The sequence below is a fragment of the Musca domestica genome, unplaced genomic scaffold (genome assembly GCF_030504385.1).
Source record: "Musca domestica strain aabys unplaced genomic scaffold, Musca_domestica.polishedcontigs.V.1.1 27, whole genome shotgun sequence".
In the NCBI taxonomy this organism is placed as follows: domain Eukaryota; kingdom Metazoa; phylum Arthropoda; class Insecta; order Diptera; family Muscidae; genus Musca; species Musca domestica.
This window is the reverse complement of record NW_026712286.1, coordinates 8,844,404-8,866,248: the sequence shown is the minus strand read 5'-3', so window position 1 is coordinate 8,866,248 and position 21,845 is coordinate 8,844,404. Positions and strand designations below refer to the sequence as shown.

Sequence of the window (21,845 nt, the reverse complement as noted above, 5' to 3'; positions counted from 1 at the left end):
TTGAAAATTTAAACAGACTGGCTATTCTAAATCCTTAAACGTAAACGTATCATTAATTCTTGTAATTTGTAAACGTAAGACTAGCATCTCAACGTACGCCGTATATAAAGATACACCACAACTACAAAATGGCGCACTCTGGCGTCAATTGAGTATACTTGTACAACTGCAGCCAACTTCACACGTTTCCATAATTCCCCACATTTACGTCACAAAGGGTTCTTTTTCATTTGTCTTTCAAAGCGTTTGGTTGTTTTGAAATCCGCGTGGGGAAATTATCTTTTACAAACCGCGAATAGGTAAGGATATTCTTAAGAAATGTTAATACTCACTCGACGCATATTGATGATTGTTCCATGTCCGAATATATAAAGTATAATTGAACTGCATATTAATGTTTCATTAATTTTGTATTGAAGTATGCTTTATAAAACCAATTGACGATAGATAAGAACGGCCAACTGATTGTTTTTAATTTACTGTCGGCCAAATTATTGATGTTTATTAAACAATTGTGTATTAATGATTGTTTTTTTGTGTTTTAGGGGTTTTCAACAAACGTAATTATGATGCTATTTCGAGAAATGTTAATAACAAAGAAGGTGAGTGTTGTAAATGATTGCATTAAATATGTATTTGATGATAATATCAAGCCATCAGGATCCCTCTTCTGAAACAAGGTTTCTTAAGAAATACTTGTGATGTTTAAGGCATATCTGACAGATTGCCGTAGAATTGTAAAGGATTCTTAATGTGTTGTAAAAAAGCTAATGTAATTATTTCTCTTTTTTTTCAGGAATGCTTGCACATCAATTGCTGCATCCCGTGAACCAATGGAAATGTATGCCACATTCATATTTGAAATGGTTAGTATTTAAAAGAAAATCGAACATTTATCATTTTACTATGATGATATTATCCCATCTCAGGGTCCCTCTACTGAGTCGAACCCATTAAAAAAACCCATGCTGTTACATTTCTTACTGATAGCAGTTTTCCATGATTATATTTGTAATTTTCATATGATTTCTGTTAAATAATGATTTATTTGTTTGTTTCAGGCGTAGACTGTTGATTATTGCAGAATATGAAATACCTTTTAAAAATGGAAATTCTTGTCCAAGGTTGGTATTTAATGAAATGGCTGGGGTTTCTGTTGTATATTTTTATGGTGATGATTTTACCCATCTCAGGGTCCCTCTACTGAGTCGAACCCATTATAAAAAAATCATGCTGTAAACATTTATAACTGAATCCAAATCGTAAAGGAACATTAGAAATATTTCGTTGGCATTATCTTAATCTGGTTTCTTTTGTATTTTAGGTCAACGTTAAGTCCGTCCTTTTGTTCTGAATTTGGCCAAGTGAATCACTAATGGAAACGGTGCATAAAATGGTATGTATATTAAATCTATATAACCATTTCCCACAACATTTACTTTTTCTTTTTGTTTAAAGTAAAAGTTTAAAAATTGTATTGCTACTAAAAAAAGATATTGCATGTGATGATAACCTTAATCTGAACAAAATCTATGCTGATTACACATTCAAATTAAACCAAAAGGATTCTGACATGCAATTTTTTATATAATTATTGCTTGTAAAAATGCATTTTTTCTAAACAAATTGTATTTTTGTTTTTAGATTGTAAAAGTCACGGGAAGAAGGATCACATGGTAATTTGACGCTATGTTCCCATTTTGGGTCTTAACCACATAATTGAGGGAAACTACCGCTGTACCCAAAGCAAAAGGTAACTAAACAAATATAGTCATATGTAAATTGTAATATGAAAATGTATGTGATGATAACTTTAATCTGAATGAATTCCATGACGATCACACATTCAAATTAAACCAAAAGGATTCTGACATACCTATATTACAATATTTTTTTTTTTTTTTTTTTTGTTAATTTTTTTAAAAGAAGAAAATTAAAGCATTTTATTTCTTTGTTTTTACAGATAATGCACTGTGGATGAATTACAAAGCGCGTTGAATTTCCTATTTTGCATTCAAAAGGTTAGTTTCTATTTCTTACAACTGAAAATTGTCTGTCCTTTCCATGATGTTTTATTATTAGTATAGTTCATTTGAACAAAAACACCGTGTAACCAACTTTCTAACTGAAAAAAAAAAGAATTCAACATAATTTTCTGTTTTTAAATATTGAAAATATTTTAAAAAGAAAACCGTATTTTTTTCTTTACAGATATCCAACTGGCAAAGAAGGGTGTCTTGAAATATTCTCTAAAAAAATTGAAAATGCTGAAAAATGCAAATCAAAATCAAGTACTAATGAAAATAAAAACAAACTAAAAATTTAACAATTGGTGTTTTTATGAATTCGCTCTATTTTGAGCCTATTCAAGGGTATATGACATCCAGAAAGTAGATAACAGTTAATGTAGGGATGGGAAATAAGTGTTTATGCGATTAATTCAAATTACAATATATTTTAAAATCTTGGCGGAGTGCTGTGTGGAGTTTATTAATGGGGGTTTCATGTGAGAAATTATGCTTGAACCATGGGAAAGAAGCATCAACGCTTGGGAACATTTGTATGTCAAAATTTTTGAAAATGCTTTGTCAAAAATATGTAGTTTTGTATATGTTGTCCTATACGACGCAAATCGGAAGTTGTTATGATATACATTTTTTCAACAATATTGTACAAATTTCAATAATTTTTCATTCAACATTTTTAATTCTAAAATCGGTTTGACAGATAATTGTTCCAGCAGCTGTGTCGATGCGTCTACCAGTATTCTTCTAACATGGCTGAAATTTAATTATTTCGTTCGATATCAAACTACTACTATTGTGATTGACTTCCTTTGAATTTCAAGGCACAATCATATATTTTGAAAACAAAATAAATTAAACAAAAACAAAATAAATTGTCCAAACAGACCTAATATGATCACTACATATACAATAGTTTTTTTTCCTCCTCTCCCAACATCTAAGAAACAAATTTTAGAAAAAGTTTAGATTTGTTCGAATTAGTACCTTTGCTTTCCAAAATACTACAGACACAAAAAAATTATAAAACGTTTTCTCAGTCAAAAATTTCAAATCCTATGTCTCTATTTTTGTTTAGACGCTAATAATTCTAAACCTTATTTTTCTTGGTTTCGTTGTTCTCCTTTATATATCTCAATAAGAAGCTTTGTATTGGAAGAATTTCGATATTCCCACAGCATGGGGAAAAAAAGCCTGCCATCTGACAAACGCTCTCACTGAAGATGCTACTTGATATGGAATTTACTCGATCTTAGGAATCCTATTTTTGTCATTTTGGGCTTTATCACTTGTATCTTATTTCGACGGCGATGGCTTCTGGTTTAAGAAGCTTTGATATCTAGATTTTTGTTTTTGTAATTCCCATCGTTTAACGCACTGCGGCGGCGGCAATGGTATCATACAGCCGGTTCTGCCCAACTAAGATTTAATCGGATTCGATTATCGGGTTAACGGCGTCAAAATGACTACCTAAAGCCGGCCTCGAGTTGAAGGAACTTACTCCCCAGGTTCATTTAATGAATGTGGCCAGCGGTTCGATTTCCTCATGTCTCATTCGTAAACAACAGAGGTCCCTCGGGGATTTTGCTTTCTCGTTCTTTTTTATCGGGCATTTCTTTTTGATTTCTTATTTGTTCCGATGGGGACGTCTTTCATTTTGGTTTTTACAATATTTTACTGGTACATGAATACTTCGGGTATCGGGTACCAACTACTTCTTGACGAAGAAATCAACTATCGAGTCCAAAAAAAAAAAAAATCCCATCATTAACGCATTGCGGCGGCGGCATTTGTTATATTTTTTATATTTTACAATATTTTAATTTAATATTTTTGTTTCAATCATGTCCAATCCACTTAATGTTAAACCCCTACCCCGTAAACCAATTCATAAAGCTGGAAAAACAACCCCCCTCGATGAAGTAGAACTTGTTGATGTTTCACCCGAATCACAGAATGACGAAGAATCTCAAAATTCACAATTTGAACTCGATCAAGATGTTACGGGAAATTATGAAATCTATACGGACACAGCTGGATCTGACTATGACTATGAAAATGGTGAAAGTAGACACCGGTCCCTTAGTCGGGATCCATTTGAAATATCACGCAGTTGTCCAAGGACACCACCAAGACCTAAACAACCGAAATATCGTTCAACAACTCCGGCGGCGGCAAGGAGTTTTCGAAATAAATCCTTTTCCAGTAGCATTTCCAGCAGTTCAAGAAGTGAATCTCTTGTTGACCCGAAAACAAACAGTTCTCTGTTTTCAATGTTTATGATTGCCATTCTATTGGTGGTATTTGCCGGTGCTTTGGCCTTTTTCATTGATTATCGTATGAAAACTGTGCCGGCTCCAATGAAGAATTGTTCATATGTTCCACTGGCGAAATCATATCCCCACCAAGACCATAAGGTATGGAATATTCTAAGAGTTGGAATCGAAATGATTTTAAATAAGCGTGTCGAAGATCCTGCCGTATATTTGTTTGTGCATCATGGTGGCAGTCGTATTGATAAGCTGGTAAAGGAAATTGCCCTGCACACGTCCAGTTGTTTTGGTAAAACGTTTATGAAATTCCCACCACATATTTTGATGGAACAACGTTCTTCATTTTCAGATGATAAAAAACAGCCCATTGAAATGGTCCATGAAGATTTTACATCTGCCGAGGCAAAGGAAGACTATGGCCGAGCCATTGAAAAGTTCCGTAAGAAAATCGCCAAAGGCAATGTTATACTCATTGCCAATTTAAATGAGGTAAGGAGGGTGAAAAGTACCCAAAAGATTTAACTTAAAATTGTTTTGTCACCTAGATACCACCCGAAGCTGCCAGAGCCTTCCATACAATATGTGATACCCATAGTCCCATAGCAAAAGATTTGGTGATATTTTTAACTTTAATTATTCCGGAAAATAAGGAAGGAAATGGTGGGTATTTCTATGTCTTTTCGATTTAAATTCGCAGCCATTCTAATGTTTTCTGTTCATCTTGTCTCCTTAGCCAATGTGGACACCCTTACGGAAGACACTTTGTTCCAGTTGTGGGGTAAATCTTTGCCTCGCAACGAATTGGATCCCCTGATAACTCGCGTAACAGACCAGGTCATTGCCTTAAAGAATTGATAATCAGTAATTATTATGTGTCGAATTTGTTTATGTTGTAATTTTTATTTTTATATCGTCTCAAACCGACTGTTGTATTTTTATTTTTTTAATTAAAATTGTTTCTAGATCAAGTTTTCATTTTAGGAATGTCTTTTCTTTATTGAATCCCATGTTTAACTATGGGTTATTTTAATTACCTTCGAGCTTTTATTCAGAAAATGTGGTGTTGGAAAAAAACTTAAACAGGACTTTTTTTTTGGAGATATTACAATTGTTTAATTTAATATTATTTATGATATCTGTAGAAAATCACAGTTCACTGTGTTTGGCGCCATCTGCTGCGGCTGCTGCTGGTGTTGGTGTTGTCTCTTTGGAGGACGGCAAGGTGGTTTGAAGCTCATCATGTTCCACATTTTCATGATCCTCTATGCGTGCCATCAGCTGCTTGACTTCCGAATCATAATCCTTCCATTCGGGCACAATCCTCTGGGCCGCTGTCAATTTGGCCTCCTTGGTCATGGGATTGTTGCAGAGATCAATGACCTTGGCATTTTTGAAAGAGCTATCACTACACCATGTCTGACACCATAGCCATTCATCCGGCAATGATTTAATGGCCACCTGATGGATCATATTGTTGGGCAAGTCTTGATCTAAATTACTCAAACTGTTGGGATCCTGACTTAACGCCTGATATTGGCCTCTCAGCCGGTCGCCGGCTGCTATTTTACGGAATCTCTTCAGATCGACAACATACAAGGCTGAAATGTGATAACGCCGGCCCATTAAATGGGATTTCCAATAGCCTTGCTTCCAGAAACGGAATCCTTCCATTTCTTTGCGCGAATCACAGAACGGCGTATAGGCATAGGGTGCACCACCCAAATCCATGTCGTAAAGTTCCCTCAAATCTGCCCTTACAATGGCATCGGCATCCACAAATATGATTTTCCTCACACTCAGAGGGAAGAGAACATCAAGGAACAGGATTTTATAGCCCCATATGGTGCGCTGCTTTTCCGTTTGCTGATGTAACCATCGCGGCCATTTGTATTGCACCAATTCGTATTGGAAATTATATTCCTTGGCCATGTGCGGTAGAAAATCAATGAATTGTGGCGAAAGGTAGTTTTTCAAAAACCAAAACTTCACCGGTGATTTGGTGTGTTTCATGGCCGAGACCATCATGATGCGAAGCAGGCGTTCATACAAATGGCCCGAGGCCACAGAGAAAATATTTATGGTCTCCGAATCCTCATCGCCAGCCGAACCGCCACCACCTCCGCCAAATGAACTGGCAATGGAATTCCATATTCCCGATTGTTGTTGTGAATTATCATCCTCCAAGAGATCCATTTGAGACATGCCCGGTTTTTTGGTGACCCTCATTTTGATGACATGCGATTTGAGGGAGCTTATCACAACTTGAGTGTTCTCATTTTTATGCACCGTATTTGGTCCTTCGGCATAGGTTATGTCATATATATCGGCCGATTTGCCCTCACGCAATTTCAATGTCCAAACGCCGGGATTGGCTTTCAATTGGAAATAACCCAAATTGGCCATGACAATTGTATCCACCAGAACAGGATTTTCCCGTGTGCCCAATGTAACTTGGAGGCCCCTAGGCGGGGCACCGGTACTGCTATCAAAGCAATGACCCTCCAGCAAAAGATATTCCAATTCAAATTCACTGTGGACTGGACCATTTATATCACTTAACTTGATGTTGTCCAAATCATAGACGGATCGTACGACCTCAACCAACCAATTTTCAGGAACTTGTAGATTTTGCGTAAGCAAGGAATTCGCTGGCACCCCGGTGAATTTGGCAAATGGTCCTTCAGCCATCTCTCCACTGGGTAGAAATTGTACCTCAGGCTCCACAACATAGCGATAGAAATTTTTCACCGGCATATCACTGTGCTGGGTGACAGGTGTCAAAAACACCTGCATATTGCAGTTGATGGTATTGCGTAGCAGTATCAAAATGGGAGCCAACTTTTGGGCACTTCTTGATGCTGGATCCACAATGGCATTGATTTCAAAACTAGGCAAGTCGTCACGGTTCGGTTTGAGTTTCACAACGGAATGGGCATGTTTGGCATCTTCGGGTAATTTAAATCTGGTTTTCGACTGTCGTGGCAAGAGCGAAGCGTACAGCTTTAAAAGCGTATCACTATTGAAATCCTCCTCCAATTCATGGGAATTACTTGTCAATGATTTTCTCAACTTGTCACCGTACTGTATGGCATTGAAACGATCAATTAAACCAAAATCTTCAATGCCAAACAGTTCCGTATCCAATATGGGACCAATAATTTTACCATTACCAATGACCAAACGTTCGGAGGTCTTTAAATTCAATACCCTTTGGCTGTAGACTCTTAGGATTTTCATGTGCAATTCTGTCGAGGCAATAAATTCACTCACAGCCTTGGGTATTTCCCATTTGTCGGACGATTGTTTTAGCCACTTCAGTACCGTGTCGGTTGCTTCTTTGGGTTTCAATGTTTGCTGGGCGGCCCAGACCAAACGATTTAGATTATCTTTACGTGCCACATCTGATCCCTCGACATTGGGTATGAAAGCTACACGTACACTGGCGCCAGCTCGCACATATTGCAAGGCATTCTTCAGAAGTTCCCGGCCATTCGCTTTCTCCAAATCTCCAAAAAGCCACAGGGTAAGGAAATGCAATTTACTATCCCCTATTGTCTCATACGAATGTTTACCCTCAAAATATTTAATGTTCTTTAGCAGTGTGGCGGTCATGTCACGATTTGAAAGCAACGCCAAGGCCTTGACATTACTCAAATCATTGTGTGGTGTTCCGGTGAGATCAAGGAATTTGGCATTTTCATTATTTCCCAAAATGCGTTGATTCAATCTGGGCATAACATGCGGCTGATTCATAAGGTAATCTAAGATCTCTTCAGAATCGGTAAGGTCTCCGCGATATACAGCCTTCTGCAGGGTTGTGGTCTGTTGTATGATTTCCGAAAATATGGCTTCCTCAAAATCACTATCCGAGGATAGGATATTACTTGGCATTGGCACACCATTCAGCAGAGCCTGGGGTGAGTCAGAAAAGCCCAAACGTTCAACAAATTCCAAAGCCAATTGCCGGCCATAATCATAGTCTGAATCTTCGTCTAGTATAGCATCAATTTTAGATCCCGAAAGCTTCTCAAAGGTCTTCTTCATTTGCGACTTAATGTGTTTACGTTTGACCGATTGCTTGGCATCGACATTGGCAAAGATGTCGGTAAGAAAACTCAACGCAGAACGGGCATCTTTCTTTTGTACCAAATAGTTAAAAGCACAAGTAAGGGCCAAATAATCCTCCTGACTGCCATCATTCGCTTTGCGGGCATCAAACACCAGACCCAGACGAACTGGGGCCAAGTGCAAAACAAAACTTTCCGCCAATTTGATCAGATTGCGGCTGGATGGTTGTAGGGGATCCACAACCAAGACCAAATTGAAAACATTTTTACGTATATTCCTCAGCATACCAGGGAATGTGGGCCTCAACAGGTCCATTACACTTGAAGGCCAGCGGCGATATTGCATATCCTTTTCAATGTCGTTAATCCACGAAATTGCCGTATCACGTATATCGATGGCAAACTCCTTGGATCCCGAACCACTAAAATCCAAAGCCAAAAGTGTCGAGGCCAATCGACCCCTCACCTGACTATTATGGAGATTTTCCAATACCCTTACCTCCGTTCGCAAAGTTTCAATCAGCGAATTCAAATCCATGCTATCAGCATCAAAGAACAAACCATTAATAAACAAGGCTCCATCGGGCGGAACTATATTCAAACTGCGGCTAAAGATTTCGGTATTGTGTTTAACTTCGTCCCTCAGTTGTTGGCTGACTTTGTGGCTAAGCAAAGCTCTGGCCTGCATAGGGAAGTTATGGGCAGTGAATTGTAAAATTTTCAATGCCTCCTCTCCATCAATCTCGGCAATGGCCTGGGCAGCTTGTAAGCCCAAATCTTGGAATTCCCATGCCTTGAGTTGGGCAATCTCATCGTTGCCCTGTAACAAACTTTGGCGCAATTTGTCCAACGAATGGGCCATGGTAGGGAAACGTTCCTTCAAGACACTAAAATCGAAGCCCTGGACTTCCATTTCACCTGTCGTACTTGATGCATCCTCAGCACTGCCATCGGCTGGTTTCGGGGCATCATCTTGAGATTTATATTCCGTGGATTTCAAATGCAATTCTACACCATATCCGGAGAGGCGTACACGTTTGCGGGCATCTCTTTGCTTTTCAGGCAAATAGTGGCGCGTTAAATAGCGCACATTTCCCGACAAAGCCTTTGCTGACAAAAGATAATGGTATTGGGCAAATGCTGAGGAGCCCAAGTCACCATATAAGACCACAGTGCGGGTATTATTTTCTGAACCAGGGAAAATGTGATCAAAGGCATAAGTCTCTACCGACACCACAGGTGGCTTCTCATTTGCTGTACTTAATTTTTGCCGTAGTTCATCAAAACTGCAAATCAACTCCCTATCCAACTGGACAAAAGTAGTGGTTTCTGGACATGATCCTTTGGCCAAAGCATCTGAAGCAATTTGAAAATGAGTTTGAATGCGAGGCGTTAAACTATGCATGGACACTACTAGTTTCATTAATGGCAGTTGAATTTCGGTGAGACCCTTGCGTACCAGTTTTAGGACAGCATTATAACTTTGAGATTCCGTATCTGCAATAGGACTATATTAAATTAACTATTCATATCGATTTGTCTGCTGAAATCTCACCATAACTTGTTAACGGTGTATCCAAATCGGCTGCATCCTTTACAAAGTCCCAGAATAAATTTGGATTTTCATCGGCCAAATATTCGGCGATTTCCAAGTGTAATGGTGTTTGTTCCCATTTGGCATTAATCAACGTGGTAATGGGATAACTTTTGCTTTTTGCAGTTTCCGCGTTTCCACTGTGAGCCAGCACCAGCAAATAACAGCTAGCAAGGTAATATATTAGAGCCTTGCCCATTTTGTTGTTAAGCCACATCATTGCTAACTCAATAATACTCTATGCTATGCGGCTTGCTGCTGTTCTTTAACACATAATTATCGATGACTATAAATATATATATTATTTAGTTATATTTATGAAATAATTACTTAACACCACCTCAGCCTAGGATGTGAAACAATTCCTTTGAACTGATTCCGAAAAACAACACAATAGAATTGCCGGAATAAACACCACGTCTCTGAAAGAAAAGAAAAGTTGATTATTGGCAAACCAGAGTTGTATTTTAATTTGCAAATACGTCAGAATATTTTACATGACAAAATGCATGCAGCTCTGCTATTCTACTATGATAACGGACAACTAAATTTAAAGTTATTTGCCATGATCCAGCAGGGATTTGTAAAGAAGATGGGGGCCTCCCAAGACAGACGACGTTCCAAAAGTTTTTCCAAAAACTCTCATCGGTATAGCTCAAAAGTATTTGAAACATTTTTTATGTAAAATGTGCAATAAGGGACATCCTCCTAATGCGTGACTCTGATATTTTTATCGTGATTCGGTGCTTGTTTGTCAAAATTTGTGTAAACCATAATGCATAATTATCCTTTCGTGCACTATTTTAGTTAAATCATCCAAATTCCAAAAAAGATGATGCCTTCATCCATTTCCCGCCCTTTATCTTGTCATTCTCTTTTAATTACTGAACTAGTATTGCTGCTCGTTTTTAGTGAATCATTGAATTGAACTACTCGGTTATTGGTGAACAACACTTTCTAATTATATATTCTTAAGTTTTAATTTCAATCTTTTGATGTCTGTGAAAAGCACAATCATTAATGAAGCAAATCATTAATGGAAATTGTTCATGTGAAAGGTTACACTTCTCCCCCTGCCACAAGCTAAAAATATTTTTCGCAACTGGCAAGGAACGCCATTAGCAGAACTGGCTCTGTCGTTCATTTTCAGTGAATCTTTTAGTTGAACCTTCATCGTGAACTCTATGTTTACATTTTTTTTCGCCGACATGAAGTGTTCGTTGGATGGTGGAAATGCCCGAGGTAATTTCGTGATTTATCTACAAAATTTGCTAAAATAATTAAACAAAATTACAGTCATTGCAAAGGCAATACAATCTTTGGCCAAATTTGGATCCGATTTATATTTGGAAGCCGATCAAGATGGCTTACAGCTGCGTACCTTTAATGTGTCCAAATCGGCTATGGGTACATTTCGATTCAAACGTGTGTTCTTTGAACATTTCAATGCGGAGGAGGGTAGCTACTGCAAGATAACAATGAAAGCTATATTGGCTGTTTTCAAGAATATGAAACAGGTGGAACGTTGTGAAATAAGGTTACTCATCGAACAGTCTAAACTGCAGGTTCAGTTCAAATGTCGTTTGGAAACCATTAAGAATGTTTTAATTTCCATAGTTGATGAGGAAAATGTTACAGCGGCTGTTTCGATGGAGGATACATCGAACGTGTAAGTTTGTTTGGGAATATGTTAGAATTTTGGAAATGTTTTTAGCATATATTTATTTTTAGAATTGTTGGTTCGTATAAACTATTTAATGACATTTCAAATAACTTCAATGCTGCCGAGGTGGAAATGACACTGGAAGCAATGGGCAATGGGTTAACGGCCAAAAATTACATTGAAGGCGCCCGGGTCAATGACAAGTTTATGCGTTCACAACTGAAACTTAGTCCAACGGAATTCGAATCATACAACATCCACGAAGAATCGGCCGTGACATTCAGTTTAAAAGAGTTCAGATCATTTCTTCTGTTTGCCGAGAGTATTGGCGAATCGATTACCTTAAATTTCAATGAGGCCGGCGGTCCCATATTTATAAAAATTTGCAAACTGGATTTGATCGAATGTACCCTGGTCATGACAACAGTTTACACGGACGATGTCAGCATGTACGAGGAGTGCCGGGAATCAGAGGTGAAAGAAGCTAGTACGCATCGTAGTTTTGCAACCTCTGGCCAGAAACGTAAACATAGTAACCCCAAAGTAATAGACAAAGACCGTATAAACAAAAAAAGATTATCTGAAGAGACTACACTTAGTAATAACTCAACGTTATTTCGGTTTAACACGGATAATAATAACGACACCCTTCAGTCGGTGGATGTGGCCAGGAATTTAACACAAGAAGATCTTGATATGGAAGATGATGAGGATGACCTAATATTAGCTGCAGCTGTGGCAGAGGACAATGCATTGCACACCAGCAGCCTGCCAGCGGTGAGAGAAAGTGAAGTCTTTGTAACATTTGCCAGTACTGAGACAAATAAAAATGACCAAAACTCCGATGATGATGATGATGCCGATACTATACCCCAATCACCGCAACGGGAACATGTACCCAAATTACGTTCAATATTTACTAGATGCTTCGAATCTACCTATGTACCCAAAGAACCTTCCCCCAGTAGTCAGGTATTTGTTCCAAATTCTGATACTGAAGACTGAAAGATATGTTATTAAATACATATAAAAGTGTGTTTTATTTAAAGAAAAAAAAACGGAAGTTTTTATACAATTCAGGGCCTCTTCAATTGTTGTCGGGTGGTATATTGATTGTTGGTATGAAATTTGTTGTAAAAACAGCATCACTTTTTTCATAGAGCTTTTTTACATTACTTTGCGTCTGATTAAGCGTCACCAAAACCGATTGCATTGAAAGTTGCGATTTAATCAATAGCTGATCGGTTGACAGCAACTGTTTGGATGCAGGTGTAACAAGATTTTTTACAAATGCGTTGAGGCTTCGCCATATATTTAAGTTGTTGTCAACTGGAATTAAAGGAATTTAGTTAAATGGCATGGCTCAGATTAAATGCTTGAGACTTTTTGCTTCTTAGAACTAGATTTTTAAGAGGAATATTTGTTGGGCCTGTTCCTCACGACCCCACGCAAAATCTTTTAATTTAGACTTTAAAACGTACTTAGCTTTCTTTGAAGTAAATTGTTTGAATAAATGGACTCTAAATTGCTGCGGCTTTCAGTGTTCCCATCTAAACTTTTATCATAAACATCTGCAATACACAAAGTGTAAATTGAAATTCGAAGAAACAAATACATTGCACATACCTTCGTCTGATGATGTCTCTGTGGCCTCTCCAGGAAGTTCTGCAGCCAATATATTCTATGAAACAATTGATATAAATTATTTTGTTATCCCTAAAGACTTTCAGAAAACATATACCTTTTTCAAGTTTGGTCCTGCATTTTCATCCTCCGATTCAGAAGCTTCTCCACGGACAACGTCGTTCATGTTAGTCCTCCTTTATCAGCAGATTGGATAGTGGGCAGCTCTTAAGGGAAATAATGGAACTAGTTTCAAAAGGTTCCTTTAAGTTTAATACGAGGGAAAACGATAATTATTTGAAGTTAATTTGCAAAAGCAATCAAGTTACCATTGGAACTATAGAAATGTCCTTCAGGGCTTTGGAGGGAACAAGGCAAATGACTTGGATGGAATTATTTGCTGAAAAAAGACCTTTCAAACGAATTGCTAGGCACCGACAAATGAATAATATACCAACTGTTCATTTAGATTTTGAACTAGTTCCAAAGGGTTCCTTACAGTTCAATAGAAGAACGTGAAATAGAAAAGGGAAAAAACAAAACAAACTAAATCAAGCAAGCAAGCACGCACGTTTCCCTCCAAACCATTGTAAAGAGACAAAAATGGCCCAGAGTGGTGTTGTATTTGGAAGCTATGCTCCTCGGGTAAATCCAAAAGAACTTTTCGACAGATTAACTACACCAAAAACGTTAGAACTTGAACCCAGACCCACATGTAAGATGTAGAAGTTAACTTTTAGTTTTACAATTAAAATAATATTCATATTGTCTGCAGTTATTAAAGTTGGAGCGGTGTCCAATGTAAAAGGCTCTGCCTATATGGAATATGGCAACACAAAAGTTATGGCCCAAGTAGAACCACCAAAGGAAATAAGTAAAAATAGCAACAGAAGGTAATAATAATGAATCCCGATCAAGCGAAAGAGTTTTACTAATAGAGAGGTATTTTCTTACAGTGGCACACTTGGCTTGATTTTATGCAGTGTCAAATATGCCCCCTTTGCTGCCCTAGATTCCGAAGTTGTTGCCCGCAAAGAATCTTTTATGAGTGTGGCCTTGAAGAAAGCCTTAGAGCCGGTTATTTGTCGTCACGAATTTGCCAATTTCCAGCTGGAGATCAAGGTTCTGATAATTGATGATGATGGATGTGCCCTGAGTACGGCAATCAATTGTTGCGGTGCAGCACTGATTGAAGGTGGTATACCCACCTACGATTTGTTAACATCATCCACCGTTTGTGTACTAAATGGCCAGGAGTTTGTTAATCCAACAGGTGAGATGAAGCAAATCTCGTAGCATTTTCAATGTTAATTATTATTTTAAAAAAATGTATTCAGCTGACGTAGAGGACTTGTTGAGAAGCCTACCAGGATGTGACAACTCCTCGGAAGAACATGGAGTATTAGTAACAGCCAGTTTATCCGGAGTGGGGCAGATATCAGAATGTTTTCAAAAAGGTTATCTCCTGCCAGAGACCCTAGAGCGTTTGTGTGACCATTCCCTGGCAATAAATTTACGTATGGTGGACACAATTAAACACGTTCTAGTCAACAAGGTTAAACAACACATTGCCAGCCAAGAAGGGGAGGAGAGCAATGGCTCAGATGAAGATATGGAAAATAACTCGTAATAAGAATAAAACACACATCATGTACCGAAAGACACAATCGAGAATTTTGTTTATATTTTTAGTTGACGCCTTTCATGAATGAACATGAATGATGAATTTGGTTCCCTGAATAATAGCCTAAAGTATGATTTTTTTATAACAAGTCGTATAACTTTACATGTTTACTCATCAGTAGAGGCCTCAAGCACAGCTCCTGAATAAGCCAAATCCCAGTAGTGTTCAACTTGATGCTTTTGGAAGAATTCTCGTGCCATTTTTTCCATAGGAAATACTTTGAATTTAATTTCACCAAAGTGACGACGTTGACTTGTACCCTCCCAAACCAATACACATGAATTAGGAACTTCTTGGCCATCGGGACCCTTAACAATATCCTCATCCCACTTGATGCGATGCAGCATAAGGCGGCGATATTTCTTTTGTTGCTTCGGGCCGCCCTCCACCACAACGACACAACAATCTCGAAACAATACCACCGTTCCAGTCATATGCAATTGTTTGGCATTGGTTTCCACCTTAAACTTTTTACTGGCATTATCCTGTAGATCTTTGATACGATAGACACTGATATGCACACCACACGAGGTATCTTCTTTGATTTTACGAATCTTCTTTTCACTCTTCTGTTCCGCGGTCAGTTTTCGAGCATTATTTGCATCTTCGTGGGCTTTTTGTCGCTTGGCCATCTGTTCTCGCACATGTGCCTCGATTTTCGTGGGATCTTGTACAGCTTCGGTACCCAAAACACGCATTAAATTAGAAATACGTAACTTGGGCTCCGGAGCCTGTATTAGACCCAAACGTATTTTCTCCTGTTCCTCCTTCCACGCTTCACGTCTATTCTGGCGACGTAGTTTCTTGCGTTCCTTTTTGGTGAGGAATACAGGCAAATATACCGGCTTTAAGGGTTCGTCTAGAGAGAGAAAAAAATATAGTCAAATTGAGGTCCTTAAAAACATAAAAAGTTGCGAGAAATAGGTACTTACTAGGAGGTTTCATTTGTGTGGGATGTTCAATAAGATTTGTTATGGCCGATTGACGAATCTTAATTCTTCCATCCTCATCCAATGTGTTAAGGTCATTGGTAAGAATTACCGAATCCCACCATTCCATAGATGGCACATCATCGGGTGTATCCTGTTTGGGTGCAATCAAGGCCAGCTTTGTCGCCGAACTTATACCAGTTTTCCGAGCTATTTGTGATATTTCATTTTGCAAACGTTCCAGTTGGGCTTTCATACGCATACGTTCGGCCATTTGTTGGAATTTTCCAGGCTCATGGAAACGTAAAGCTCTCTTATTGCGACTACCCGGTTTCAGGGTTATTCGATCATCGAAAAATTTCAATGTGTCATCTTGGCTTGAGGTCTTATCGGTATGGTGTTGAGACTTATTGAAAACCTCACGTTTCTTGGCCCTAATATTTGCCTTAAGTGTGGGCGTTACAGTTGGGATATTAATGGCCCGGCCACTTTTATCAACGGTTCTTCCCTCTTCATCCAAAATCAATGGCTTTGGGCGTTCGGTGACGGCCGGTGTTATGGGAGGTATTAACGCTCCCAAAGAACCGGATAACTTTGCACGAATTTGGGCCTGCAATTCGGCAATTTTTCTTGCCTTCTCATCGGCTTCGCTACTAACCTTAGCCAAATTTTGATTAATCAGGGGGGTTGTTGGTGGGGGGTGTTGCAAAGATGCCAGCAACGGATCTTTGCCCTTAAGTTGACTCAATGCTCTTTTCCGCTCCTCGATTTCACGCTGGGCATTAACCATCATTAATTTTATTTGATTGCTGTTAAGCGATGATGTTGCGCCAAGGCTTCCCATTAGCGACGCGGGCATTGTGGGTAATGTCGTTGCTGGTGTTATGGGTGCCACACTTGGAACTTGAGGAGCCGCGGCCTTGGCACCATTACCATTGGCGGCACTGGGTGTGACCACATCGAAGCGGGATTTCTTTGCAACTTCCGATCCACCCTCAGCTGGTTTAGAAGAATCGCTTGGATCATTTGCGCGTTTTCTTTGCTTTCGTTTGTATTCATCTAGACGATCCTGCAGCTTGTCAACCAACTTGGACGAATATTTCGGTTCCATATATTTTTCCAATTTTTCACATATACGCCGACGTTCATACCCATTGTAGAGGCAGTGTTCGATGGAAGCTACCACGTTACGTTGTTCATCGCTGCTGGTTAGGTTTGCCTTCGCGGCGACCAGCGAAACAATGTCAGCATGCAAGTCATCGATCTCCTTGCGCGAATAGGACATAATTTCACAATTAATATGGACTGTTAATAGATCAAAGGCTTATTTACCAATCATGTGTGTGTGGACGATAGCATAGAATTCACAAGAAATGGTCAATGTGGAACACCATGAAATTGTTGGAAGTAGTTTTCTTTTTTATACAAAAGAGAAGTCGGGGAAGCTTGTGAATCCGAACAACAAAACGAAAAACGTTTACTATCTGACAGCTGTCAAGAACTGGATTACATCTTAAATGTCTACGTAAGGCGACATATTAAATGTGACAAGATACTATTTATTATAATATTAGTGTGAGTAAAATAAGTTGCTGAAATAAATTTCTTAATTATGCCAAAGTTTATTGATATGAAAGCTGTTATTGCTTTATATCCATGAATTTATATGAAAAGTATATGACAGACGCCAACACAAATGGTACACTTTAAAAAGGGCGGTCTTTACTTTCTGTGCCGCCGTTATAAACACTGAAGTTTGGCTCCGCGCTCTCTTAGAACCGGAGTGTGAAAAGTATTGAGAGTGAGTGCTTGTGAAATTGCATTTATCGTTTTTGCACAATAATAAATTAAATAATTGAAGTTTATCTTAAAAAATAATAACATTTGAATAACTGAAAATGGCTTCGGACGAAGAACATGAAGAAACTATGCAAGGTAAGTCATTTTCAAGATAAACAAAATTGCAAGCATGTTGATGGAACAATAACAAAACTTGCTTATTGGCGATTGTTCGGCATTTAAAGAATCAAAACAAACAAGTGGTAGGCTAAATAAGAGCCAAAGAAAGGAATTCAATGTGGCATTTTATTTGAACAATAATGGAATTGGTATTTCACTATTCTACAGTCTGTTTTTTTGACGTGTTATTCGTTGCGGCATATTTTGTTTTTAGTGGGAGAGTTGGAGATTAGAGTTTGTAAAAAAAACATTACAGAGTTGCCAATATTGGGATTTTCTTAGATATTGGGGATTTTTTTAATGCATTATTTGGAAATGTCACCCAAAGCTTAACAACTATTGAATGTTTTCTAAACAAATTTTGTTTATTTCTTATTGAAATAGGTAATTAATTTTATTTAGTATTTTTTGTTATAAATTCAATTTGAGGCGCACGCAACTAGTGTAGGCTCTACTTTGTCTCAAGAGAACACCGGCGACACAAATTGCCGCGCAGCTCCATAGTAACGCCGATGCCAACGATTTAGTTGAACTTGGTTCTCTTAGTGATCTGATACATTTTAGTGTGTGCGTGTGGAGAAAACTTGTGAATATTTCTTTTTGTTTTGCAAAATAAAAGTGTAGTTGTTTTATATTTAATCAACAAATCTCTTGCCAATCATTGACAATGGCTTCCGAAGAAGAAAATGAGGAAACTATCCATGGTAAGTGGTAAAAAAATTCAAGAAAAAGTCAAATGCCAAAAACGCAGCGACAAGAAAGCAAGCATGTCATGGCACACAAAAAAAATTAAGCGTCGGCTTGTGGTGTCTCAATGGCAGCACCATGTAGTGGAGAATCAAAACAAACATTTTACCACTCTCAGACGCTATGTAATGTTAAAATATGTGTTTATGTACAAATTCAGTGTGGCATTTGTTTATGTGATAGTTTGCATTGGAATTTACATTGCCCAGAGTTTGCATTATCCTTTTTATAATAAAAAATAAAATGGAAAACTGCTGTGGCCCTAGATAAAAAAATTCGCAATTTGTTGTAATTTCCCGCATTCTCTTCTATCTCATTCTAACATTTGTTTTTATTAATCAGGTCTCATGAGAGAGCTATATACTGTTTTATTCTCTTGACGTTTCTCATCATACAATGAAATGAAACACCTATCAGGGCTGTATTTACATGAAAGTTCATTCCTTTATTTATGACACAGTTGTTGCATTAGGTGTGTTCCCTAAAAGAAAACACAAATTTGTTCTAGAAAACAAAAATGTTGAAATTTTTTTCAAAAATTGGGAAAAATAATTTTATAAAAGGTCATATACATACTTTAATATTAATTTCACTTTCTAAAATCATCAAGTTCTTGATTTTGACAGTTTGCCACCGAAATTAAAAATATTTATAAATATATATTATTTGATTGTTTTAAGATGAATGTAAGAATCAGGTAAGTAATTAGATTAACAATAACTCATTTTTAAATTATGTATAAAATTTTGAAATTATTTATGGTAAAGCACACAAAACGTTATTTAAATATCGCTCTGCGTGTTACTTTTTTAATTTTACAATGCAATTTTATTTACAAACTGAATTTAAAACTAAGTTACAATAAATAAACCTAATTTGTGATAAAGCTTTAAATTTTAGTATAGCATTTGCACATGCAAGTGTCAATTTGCTAAAGTCACTTTCATGTGTAAACTTCAGGTAAATACACAGGGTGAGATAAAAAAAACTGCAACAAAGTCAAACGCCATAATTTTTACATTTTTTTTAAATTTTTATTGAATGAAAGCATAAATTGTGGGAAATAGCATCAAATTTTAGAATTAAGTTTAGATTTGTTCGAATTGGTCACCTTTGGCACGAATTATGGCCTTCAATCGGCCAATGATTATTTTTTATTGCCAACCTTGCTTTCCTTGAAAAATACTCCAGACACAATAGTCCAACGGAATGGTATCCGGAGATTTTAGTGGCCATTGTGCGCTGGAAATGAAGCGAGGAACCTCATTTTAGAACTATTCTTTGTTGGCGCGTGCTGAGTCCGGTTCGAATGTCCAAGGTCTGCGGCCAAAATGTTTTCGTGCCCAAGGCTTTAATACACCCTCCAGAATATTTTCTCGATAATATTCGGCATATATTATGATTAATACGAGCGGAGAGCGACCATCGAATGTCTTCTCATCGGAAAAAACCAAATTGGATTCGGCAGTTCACCACTTTCGACCAAGCGAAGCAACTCTTTAGCTCTTTTGAGTCTATTTTCTTTCTGTTGCGATGTAAGTTCTTGCACTTTTTGGAATTTCAATGGCCTTAGCCCGAGCTCATTTTTGAATATTTGCCGAATGGATTATTGCGATATGTTCAGCTCACAAGCAATTTTTCGGCCACTGCAACGCGGATTTCGATCAAGTCGCTTCGCACTACCACGCTTGAATTCCATCACTTTTTTTCCGGAAAATTCTCACCAAAATGTACTAAAAATTTTAACATCTGTCTAACGAGTGGCTTAGCGATGACAACAGTCTGAAGTTGGTTGCAGTTTTTTCATCTCACCCTGTATATACTATGAATTTATGAATATACATTTTGACAATGAGATGTTGTCAAAAGTAAAAATTGGAAAAAATTTTAAACATATGATTGCATGATTTTACCTTAGTTCTACTATGGAAAGCACTTTTGCTCATTTTTATTTAAATTTTTTAACTCTCTTCCAATTCTATTTTTTTAATTATCTGAAATTTACGAGTGAACAAAAAGAGAAACAACAACATCCCATTGTTAAAAAACTTCTCTAGAAATGATGATGATTTACAATTAATTGCTTACATTAAATTTTGAAGTATTTACTTACTGCCTACACGAATACATTGAAACAAATGGTCTTGACAATATGAAATTGAAACGAGCTCATTTCATTCTCCAGTTGATTTCATGTGCCAAATGTTGCTATTTTTTCATCTCTTCGTTTTGCATTTCTTCATTCCAATACATTTTAATGATGACAATAACAATGTTATCTAACCTTTTGCAATAAAACAATCTGGCAACATTGACGATGTTTGTCCATCACTCTGTCTCTTTTCTCCCTAAGCATTGCACATTCGCTTGTCACAATTTTTCAACTAGAAACGTCAACACTCATCTCTGTCACTCTCGTGACAACGTTTCAATTCCATTTTCCTTTGTATTTCTCTTTTTTGCCCAATTGAGAGGAACACTGTGAGAAGTAACGATTCATTGTTGCTTGGACGTGGCAAGGCAAGCCATGACGTGATTTTGTGTGACTGACAGAACGATTAGAATTAATAAAAAAAAATTAATTAAAACTACCAAAAATACATATTCCATGAATTTATTGCATTGCAATAAACTCGAAAACGTGCTGTGTATAGAGATAATAGAACAACGAAAGTTCTTTTGAATTTGGGTTTTTCGTTTCCTAGATTGCCAAGAAATAAAGTGCCCGAGAACCCCCAGATCAAGTGCGTAATTCTTCATGTATAATGGAAAAAATCACAAAAAAATCTCATTCAAAGTGTTCCCCTCTTGTGTCTTATGTTCGTTGACGTCTTTTTGGACAGAATTTTTATTATATTGTGCATCATTTTTTTTGTTTTCGAAATCATATTGTCAAATCATTTAAAAAATAAAGAAAGAAAAAATTCGATCTGTCTCGTTTCTTCGCTCGGCCAAAAAAAAAATGTACATTTGCGTTACACACCACAGTCGTGTGCAAGTATTGCTCGCCCCGTGGAAATGAAGGAAAAGAAAAAAAAACAATCGTCGGGTTTTGTGCGAAGTTCGTTGTTTAAAGAAACTTAATTTTGTGATTAATTTTCGTAACAAAAGCACGTTAGAATTGTAATGTAATAATGTTATAAACAATTTAAACGTTTTTTTTTGCAAAAATATGTTACACAAATGCCAGCTATAATGGAATGATGAAAAAATTTCATCAGTCATCCAACAATAGTAACCACCATTACCACCACCACCACCAGCCGCAGAAGCAGCACCAAT

General features: G+C 37.4%; 7 protein-coding genes, 2 long non-coding RNA genes and 2 other non-coding genes across 16 annotated transcripts in view; 8 read left to right on the top strand and 3 right to left on the bottom strand.

The window, feature by feature from the left end:
• Positions 1 to 151: 151 nt before the first annotated feature.
• LOC101888122 (uncharacterized) lies at positions 152 to 2,329 on the top strand. The gene is made up of 8 exons (XR_891451.3): positions 152 to 299; positions 546 to 602; positions 797 to 866; positions 1,062 to 1,124; positions 1,325 to 1,396; positions 1,645 to 1,753; positions 1,964 to 2,021; positions 2,212 to 2,329. It is a non-coding gene; the product is annotated as an uncharacterized LOC101888122 (long non-coding RNA).
• Positions 1,498 to 1,578, top strand: LOC131803167 (small nucleolar RNA Me28S-Cm3227). The gene has a single exon (XR_009342495.1). It is a non-coding gene; the product is annotated as a small nucleolar RNA Me28S-Cm3227 (small nucleolar RNA).
• On the top strand, positions 1,798 to 1,876 carry LOC131803168 (small nucleolar RNA Me28S-Cm3227). Its single transcript, XR_009342496.1, has one exon. It is a non-coding gene; the product is annotated as a small nucleolar RNA Me28S-Cm3227 (small nucleolar RNA).
• Positions 2,330 to 3,802: 1,473 nt separating the features above from the next.
• LOC101887953 (uncharacterized) lies at positions 3,803 to 5,277 on the top strand. The gene is made up of 4 exons (XM_005180612.4): positions 3,803 to 4,586; positions 4,647 to 4,786; positions 4,843 to 4,957; positions 5,031 to 5,277. The coding sequence occupies exons 1-4, from the start codon at positions 3,869 to 3,871 to the stop codon at positions 5,150 to 5,152; spliced, it is 1,095 nt and encodes a 364-aa protein (XP_005180669.1). The 5' UTR covers positions 3,803 to 3,868; the 3' UTR covers positions 5,153 to 5,277.
• On the bottom strand, positions 5,267 to 10,396 carry LOC101887568 (UDP-glucose:glycoprotein glucosyltransferase). 2 transcript variants are annotated; one of them, XM_005180610.4, is made up of 3 exons: positions 10,299 to 10,396; positions 9,920 to 10,244; positions 5,267 to 9,861 (listed from the first exon to the last, which is right to left on the bottom strand). In XM_005180610.4, exons 2-3 carry the CDS (start codon positions 10,176 to 10,178, stop codon positions 5,444 to 5,446), a joined length of 4,677 nt encoding a protein of 1,558 aa, XP_005180667.1. In that variant the 5' UTR covers positions 10,179 to 10,244; positions 10,299 to 10,396; the 3' UTR covers positions 5,267 to 5,443. The 2 variants fall into 2 exon arrangements, with proteins under 2 accessions (XP_005180667.1, XP_019891291.1); XM_020035732.2 differs by having other exon boundaries at positions 9,920 to 10,221; positions 10,289 to 10,304.
• Positions 10,397 to 11,049: 653 nt separating this feature from the next.
• On the top strand, positions 11,050 to 12,677 carry LOC101887395 (cell cycle checkpoint control protein RAD9A). Its single transcript, XM_005180608.4, has 3 exons — positions 11,050 to 11,200; positions 11,255 to 11,627; positions 11,690 to 12,677. The coding sequence occupies exons 1-3, from the start codon at positions 11,143 to 11,145 to the stop codon at positions 12,624 to 12,626; spliced, it is 1,368 nt and encodes a 455-aa protein (XP_005180665.1). The 5' UTR covers positions 11,050 to 11,142; the 3' UTR covers positions 12,627 to 12,677.
• Positions 12,643 to 13,664, bottom strand: LOC101892842 (biogenesis of lysosome-related organelles complex 1 subunit 3). 2 transcript variants are annotated; one of them, XM_020035731.2, is made up of 5 exons: positions 13,574 to 13,664; positions 13,363 to 13,507; positions 13,248 to 13,302; positions 13,103 to 13,192; positions 12,643 to 12,950 (listed from the first exon to the last, which is right to left on the bottom strand). In XM_020035731.2, the coding sequence occupies exons 2-5, from the start codon at positions 13,429 to 13,431 to the stop codon at positions 12,709 to 12,711; spliced, it is 456 nt and encodes a 151-aa protein (XP_019891290.1). In that variant the 5' UTR covers positions 13,432 to 13,507; positions 13,574 to 13,664; the 3' UTR covers positions 12,643 to 12,708. The 2 variants fall into 2 exon arrangements, with proteins under 2 accessions (XP_019891290.1, XP_058980006.1); XM_059124023.1 differs by lacking the exon at positions 13,574 to 13,664 and having other exon boundaries at positions 13,363 to 13,520.
• An 83-nt stretch (positions 13,665 to 13,747) lies between these two features.
• On the top strand, positions 13,748 to 14,911 carry LOC101901574 (exosome complex component MTR3). Its single transcript, XM_005180605.4, has 4 exons — positions 13,748 to 13,959; positions 14,020 to 14,137; positions 14,201 to 14,517; positions 14,582 to 14,911. Exons 1-4 carry the CDS (start codon positions 13,848 to 13,850, stop codon positions 14,872 to 14,874), a joined length of 840 nt encoding a protein of 279 aa, XP_005180662.1. The 5' UTR covers positions 13,748 to 13,847; the 3' UTR covers positions 14,875 to 14,911.
• On the bottom strand, positions 14,897 to 17,353 carry LOC101901743 (U4/U6 small nuclear ribonucleoprotein Prp3). Of its 3 annotated transcripts, none has more exons than XM_005180607.4 (3): positions 17,190 to 17,349; positions 15,861 to 17,124; positions 14,897 to 15,787 (listed from the first exon to the last, which is right to left on the bottom strand). In XM_005180607.4, the coding sequence occupies exons 2-3, from the start codon at positions 16,966 to 16,968 to the stop codon at positions 15,036 to 15,038; spliced, it is 1,860 nt and encodes a 619-aa protein (XP_005180664.1). In that variant the 5' UTR covers positions 16,969 to 17,124; positions 17,190 to 17,349; the 3' UTR covers positions 14,897 to 15,035. The 3 variants fall into 3 exon arrangements, with proteins under 3 accessions (XP_005180664.1, XP_011291309.1, XP_005180663.1); XM_011293007.3 differs by having other exon boundaries at positions 15,861 to 17,121; XM_005180606.4 differs by having other exon boundaries at positions 15,861 to 17,353.
• A 278-nt stretch (positions 17,354 to 17,631) lies between these two features.
• Positions 17,632 to 21,845, top strand: part of LOC101901187 (chromodomain-helicase-DNA-binding protein Mi-2 homolog) — a 49,275-nt gene continuing 45,061 nt past the window's right edge. Inside the window, exon 1 of one of the 2 annotated variants that reach the window (XM_005180604.4) lies at positions 17,632 to 17,792. In XM_005180604.4, the coding sequence (XP_005180661.1) occupies positions 17,756 to 17,792 (37 nt within the window). In that variant the 5' untranslated portion in view covers positions 17,632 to 17,755. Of the gene's footprint in view, positions 17,793 to 18,352; positions 18,521 to 21,845 lie in introns of those variants that run through there. The other variant, XM_005180603.4, reaches the window with a different exon arrangement.
• The window catches only part of LOC101900894 (RNA polymerase II elongation factor Ell), a 31,451-nt gene continuing 30,573 nt past the window's right edge, over positions 20,968 to 21,845 (top strand). Inside the window, exon 1 of the long non-coding RNA XR_225522.4 lies at positions 20,968 to 21,307. This is a non-coding gene — a long non-coding RNA (RNA polymerase II elongation factor Ell). The remainder of the gene's footprint in view (positions 21,308 to 21,845) is intronic.